This window comes from Trifolium pratense, linkage group LG4 (genome assembly GCF_020283565.1).
Source record: "Trifolium pratense cultivar HEN17-A07 linkage group LG4, ARS_RC_1.1, whole genome shotgun sequence".
NCBI lineage: Eukaryota > Viridiplantae > Streptophyta > Magnoliopsida > Fabales > Fabaceae > Trifolium > Trifolium pratense.
In genome coordinates this window covers 47404208-47410149 of record NC_060062.1, presented here as the reverse complement: position 1 = coordinate 47410149, position 5942 = coordinate 47404208, and the positions used below count along the sequence as shown (strand labels likewise).

Below are 5942 nucleotides of genomic sequence, written 5' to 3'. Positions count from 1 at the left end.
TCGATACTCGGAGGGATCCCTTAACCGTGGCTCCTTGATCCTTGTAGCTCATATGCTCCTTGATCAAGGCCGCCCGTGCGTTGCACGGGTTCGGCGGAACACCATTTATATAAGATATCATGCTCATAGTGACCAATAATGTTTGTTTTAATATGCCTATAGGTTCGTTTATCTTTCCTCCAAATCTGATGTTAGAAGCTATTAGAAGCAATTCATTATAGCATGTTATATTAAAAAAAGTGTAGCTATATTCTGGACCCAATTTATGTATTATAAGATATCCGATTACATAATCAAAACGAAATGTACAAATAAGTAATCGATTTTCTGATACATACTATCTCCAAATTACAAATTAGTCAGATAATAGAATTCTCTTCAACTGATAATTTATTTTCAAATGCTAGCTTAGAGAACTGGTTTGACTTAAACGTCCCTCCTTGAAAATATATGGCCTTCTTCTATAATGAATTTGGATGACTGAATGAGTTTAAGTTTCATCCCTGCAAGTAACAATATGAGAGAAAATCAAGCAAAATCAATACAAACATGAAGCATAGGATAAAAAAATGAATTATAGTTTTTCAAGATACTTTGGAAAACACTATAACTTAGGAAATAAAACTCTCCATACAAAAGTCATCATGTTCTTCTGGAGAACCCTCTTCACCATCAGCAACTTCGCTTGCAGAAACGTCAAGATCAAGATTTGAAGATGAACAAAAATGTGTAATCTGAAATCTACAGTGTCTTGGGACAATAAAAACCCTGTATGTCAAAAAGAATGAGACCAAGAAGAATCATGCGCAAAAAGTCACTCACCATTGAAGGCAACATATGCACCGCATAAACCATCACCGTAAGCTACACCTTCATCTGGTCACAATCAACATATAGCTGACGTGAGGCTTCTGGTCACAATCAACACAAGATATCTAGTAATCATAATTTTGCAGCAAGAAATGAATTGAAGAGGCAAATGAGAAGGTAAAAATTATATAGAAGGAAAAGGTTGAATCAAAAAGTGTAATAATCTTTACCATCACAATATACACCGCGACCATGAGCCACCGCAAGCATTCAATCGTCGCCAAAGATAAGGAATACTCCTGCAAATTAATAAGGAGTAAAAAATGAAGAAAAGAAAAAGAAATGGAACAATCAAGATGAATCATCTAAATATAAAAAATAACTTTTGTTCAGAAGAACAACAATGAGTTAAGAAATATAAGACTAAACTACCTGATTTCTTATAAAAAATAAGGAGACATCCAATTGGAACGTGCCATTCGACTGTCATTATAGGAACAAAAGGAAGAGCAATGAGGAGGCAAAACATAGTAATGAAAGGAAACAAAACATATCAACCTTAACTACTCATTGGTCCAACTTTCAATTTCCACCTCTGATTCTTATTATTGTTGCAACCTCGTGCACACTACACCACCAAACATATCATACACAATTTAATTTTATCCAAACTTTGATTCTATTTACATTGCTGCAATTTTCCAACATCATTAGAACATACACAATAAATATCAGCAAGAATGAAGTTTGCTTGAATTGAACCATTTAAACGTAAAAAAAAAAAAAAAAGAAGCACTGCCATTGTTCAGTTACCAAGTGGAATCAGAAATATGCTATGGAGCTAAGATGAGATACACAAGCTTGCAACAAAGTAGAAAGATTGAAGCTTTAGACCAAAATCATGTCAATTAAATCAAAATGCAATACTACTTCCAACAATCTTTAAAGTTAAACAACTTATGTCTAATAAATTTCTAATATCTCAGGTGTTTTAAAATTCCCTCATGCTGTTAAAAATTCTAAATTGCATAAGAAAGCAGTTCCAAAATCATGTCAATATTTTCAAAATTACAAAATTGCAAAAAAGTACTCATCTTAAGGTTACACTTACATTTAATCCTTATGGTGGGAAAATGAGTGAGATTAGATCGGATTCGAAACCTCTATGATTACATGACACCTTATGTGTCAGAGTCGCCAAGAAGTTCATATTTGAACTATAGAGATGTTGATTTAGGTGTCAATGTAGATAGGAATGTTGGTTATGAAGAAGCCAGTATTTGGGGTAAAAAGTATTTCAAAGGAAACTTTGATAGGCTTGTAGAGGTAAAGACGGCGATAGATCCAAACAATTTTTTCAGATATGAACAGAGTATACCATCACTTGCATCTAACTCTAGTGTAATGGCAGAATAGAAGCACCCATCAAGTGGTGTATTATTATAAGAGGTATATAGAAGCCTTTCAATATCATGAAAAACCATTTTGGACCTAGATTATAGTTTGTCATAATATTTGATTGGTCAAAAAATTACTTACTCTCCAATTGTATCTTGCCTGATAAAAAGGACTTTGTAGCTGCTGCTATTAGGGTGTAACACACAATTTGAGTCCTGCTTCTAGCAGAGCTCTCCATTTTGAACCTTTTGCATCGACTTCTGGCATACTGAAATGCATCATTAGTTCCGAGAACCGACCGGCTAACTATACCGGCGACCTAAAAAGCTTTGACATATTTAAAGGGATTATGTCCTAGTGAACCAACAAAGCCTTCTAAGAATGAGACACTTAAGGTTCATGTTCAGTTAAGAAAAAAATGGAGTGAAGCGAAGGACTGACCTTGTAAATCAGAATGCTAAGGAAAAACATTGCAAGCCACTCCTTCATCATGGCATTGCTAATCTTGCTACATTTTCCCAATAATAGTAAATAGCAACTTTCCAACTTCATTCTCGTTACTCGCCCTTCAAAAAAATGAATGTGTTAAAATGTCCGGGAGAGCAATTCAACAAACAAATTTAGTAGGATAGCCTCCTAATGCAACTTTCTCCTCCTAATATATGATGGAGATAAATGACAAACACCATAGAAAGTAATAGAGAGTTGAATTCTGAAACGAAAACTTACTCAAATCTCAAACATCAGCTAAATATTACTCAAATACAATCAAATAAAGTTTAGAAAACTTACACAATCAAACCGTAATTTTGTGAACCTGAACAAACAATAAAATTCGCAAAAAGAAATCAGAATATGAAATGAAATATATGAAATAAGGAAGGGATTTCAATTAGCCAAAATCATTTTCAACAACCATCAAAGTCTTGACACAAAGTTACATTCATAAGTGATATTCATTCCCCATCTTGATCTCTAATACCTAGGACTAAGTACTTGAAACTCAAAAATTGGAAAAGGACACAAGGAAAGCAAATTGACAAAGGTCATTTACCTTGTCTCTTCCTAAAGCAGCATAATGTTGTAAACCGTTGCAGGAGTCATCCTATGGCAAAAAATCATAGTAGTAGTACAAATAGGGATTAGTTAGTGAACATGATACATTATAAATGTTAATAATGATAACAATGAAACTTGACAATGACAACTATTACATAAGATGACTAACTGGTTTTTGATGAGTATCAGATAACAAAGAATGGTATGAATAGATTAAGCTGGTGACTTTACACAAAACAATGAGGGCATGACATGTGAATCAAAATGATATAGAAAAATTGAAACTTATTTATTTTCAACATTGTGGGTCTGGAGAGTGTGGTGTCTGTTTCAGAAGAAGTAGTTTTAACTCAATTCATATATGTCGGCTTAAGAACTGAAGTCCAGATTGACCTGTATAAGCTAACCACGAGAACTTATTACATGCTTGTGCTAGAAGATATCATTTTCACCATGTTTAAATTAGAAAGGCTTTGTTGATAATCAGCTCATAAATTATCACTTTAAATTATATGGGATTCAAGAAAAAATGACAATATAAATGTAAGTGTAGTAACTTTACTACACGCTCATGTAGTAACCATTGCATTATATACCATTCCCTCCATCGACCATATTTAACATAACATCTATATTCTATACCAAGCCAGTGATAAGTATGAATCACATTGAGCAAACAAAAGTCACCCTTAAAATGTATACCGCGGAAACCATACCAGTTTTTGCAGAACCGGAACCTAGCTGTCCATGTTTGTTCCATCCAAATGCTAGGGAATTTCCATCATCCGTAACAACTACCGTATGGCTCCTCCCAGCTCCAGCTTGAACAATTTTGTATCTTCACAAGTCAAATGTCAACAAAATTTAGCACAAGATGCAAAATTAACAGTTAAATTGAAAACATAAACATAAGCACCCCATATGTATGTATGCAAACTCACTTTGATAGTTCAGACACCACAGTCGGCCTATCACGCTGAATGGTATCTCCATGACCCAGTTGCCCTTTCTGCACAATAATCTCATGAATCAGAAACACAAGCAAAGAACAATCACAAATCATGTCATTACAATATATAACCACATGCCATGTGTTTGTATTGAGATTATTACAAATGTACCTTGTGTTTCTTTGCACATAAATAAAAAGCAACAGCCATAAACACCGGACGAGTAAAAGCACGGCGATTTTCAGCAACACATTTTAGTGTTTTTTTTCAATAGCATTTCATCAAACATGTAGCAGACATTATTAAAACCACAAAATCAATAACTTACAGCTTAAGACCGTCACGAACATAAGGTATAATCCGAACACAACCGAATTGAATCGCCAATTCTCTCACATCTAGCTTCAACCTAAAACACCAAATTCATCAATTAAAAAACAGGAAAATCTAAATAAATCAAAAAATAAATCTATAAAAGGAAAACTAACTAACTTGACTCCGATGCCATTGTGAAGTGAATTATAGGATCTAATATAAGCTCTTTCAGACATTCCACTTAGTTTCACCGCAGCGGATCGATCCAAGAGAACACCAAATTGTCAAAAAATAAACTTTTACAGAAAAAAAAATTTAAAAAAAAAACTTTGAAGAGAAAAACGAACCTTCTTCTGCTTGCCACCACCAGATTTGGCTAGCTTGGAGGAAGGTGGAGGACTGGAGGAGCCTTATCCTTCCATGGAGCCTGCAAAAATACAACACAGAGTACCAATTACAAAGATGAAAATTGACAAATTGAGAAAAATGAAATGTAGAAGATGAATTTGGAGATACATCACCATCCAACATAACCACTACACATCACCACCACCTCCAATCTTCAACATCTTCACCAGCAAAAAAAAAAGCAACGAAAAAAATAAAAATAAATATAGTATAGAAACTAAGATCAAACCAGAGGAACGAAGGAGCAATAAGCATCGCCGTCGCCAAACACCGCCGCGAACCACCACCGGAACTATCTATCACGGCCGGAACTCTCTCTTCCTCACCGGAACTTCCCTCCCCGGCAAATCTTCTCTCACTCGGCCACTCCCTCCCTCTGACGAGTGATTGATTTGTAGGTGGTGGTGGGGGGTTGTGGTGGATGTTATGGTGAAGGATGAGATGAGGCAGAGAGGAGGGAGAGAAGAGCGTACGAGAGAGTGAGAGGGAGAGAAGAGCGTACGAGAGAGAGAGAGAGAGGGAGAGAAGAGAGAGAAAAAATCTTTACAAATGAAAAAAATTTGGGAAAAAAGAAATATATATTTTACTGGGCCCAATGCATGTGTTACATATAGCTAGTCATGTGGAAGCTTCTGGTTACCTTCTCTGCATCACAACTCACACACTTGTCATGTAAAGCTTTGCATGTGTGACATATAGATGGTTTCAAAGTTGCATGTGGAACATGATCATTGGGCCAAGACAAGCACATGGTGGCAATACACAATTAGACATGAGGCAAGGTGTGAAGCATTCATTGGCCAAATAATTAGGGTTTTGCATTAGGGTTTCCCAATCCATGATCTTTTATGTATATTATAGATATATCATAAATGATTTCTAATATAAAACTAACAACAAAATTACCTCGTTTTCGCTCACAAAACCAATTTTCTTGCTCAAAAACTTATAAATGTAGGAGATCGGCACACAAAGATCCTTGTAAAAAAATATTATAGTGCA

General features: G+C 35.1%; 1 protein-coding gene across 17 annotated transcripts; it reads right to left on the bottom strand.

Annotated features, from left to right (window-relative positions):
• Nucleotides 1-228: 228 nt before the first annotated feature.
• LOC123881593 (origin of replication complex subunit 6-like) lies at nt 229-5474 on the bottom strand. 17 transcript variants are annotated; one of them, XR_006799533.1, is made up of 9 exons: nt 5054-5473; nt 4880-4959; nt 4710-4772; nt 4546-4626; nt 4209-4276; nt 3263-4105; nt 1041-3025; nt 635-876; nt 229-503 (listed from the first exon to the last, which is right to left on the bottom strand). XR_006799533.1 is itself a non-coding variant. In XM_045930314.1 (4 exons), exons 1-4 carry the CDS (start codon nt 4766-4768, stop codon nt 4062-4064), a joined length of 252 nt encoding a protein of 83 aa, XP_045786270.1. In that variant the 5' UTR covers nt 4769-4873; the 3' UTR covers nt 1882-4061. The 17 variants fall into 17 exon arrangements, 1 of the variants encoding a protein (XP_045786270.1); XR_006799535.1 differs by having other exon boundaries at nt 5170-5473; XR_006799538.1 differs by lacking the exon at nt 4710-4772 and having other exon boundaries at nt 5054-5474.
• Between the last annotated feature and the right edge of the window lie 468 nt (nt 5475-5942).

What these genes read in the sequence shown, in the direction of transcription:
- LOC123881593 (XM_045930314.1), bottom strand. Translation starts at nt 4,768, where the DNA reads ATGTCTGAAAGAGCTTATATTAGATCCTATAATTCACTTCACAATGGC. An exon ending in CACAATGGCATCGGAGTCAA is followed by an intron (nt 4,627 to 4,709) that starts GTTAGTTAGTTT and finishes TTGGTGTTTTAG; the next exon opens with GTTGAAGCTAGATGTGAGAG. An exon ending in GTGGTGTCTGAACTATCAAA is followed by an intron (nt 4,106 to 4,208) that starts GTGAGTTTGCAT and finishes TGACTTGTGAAG; the next exon opens with ATACAAAATTGTTCAAGCTG.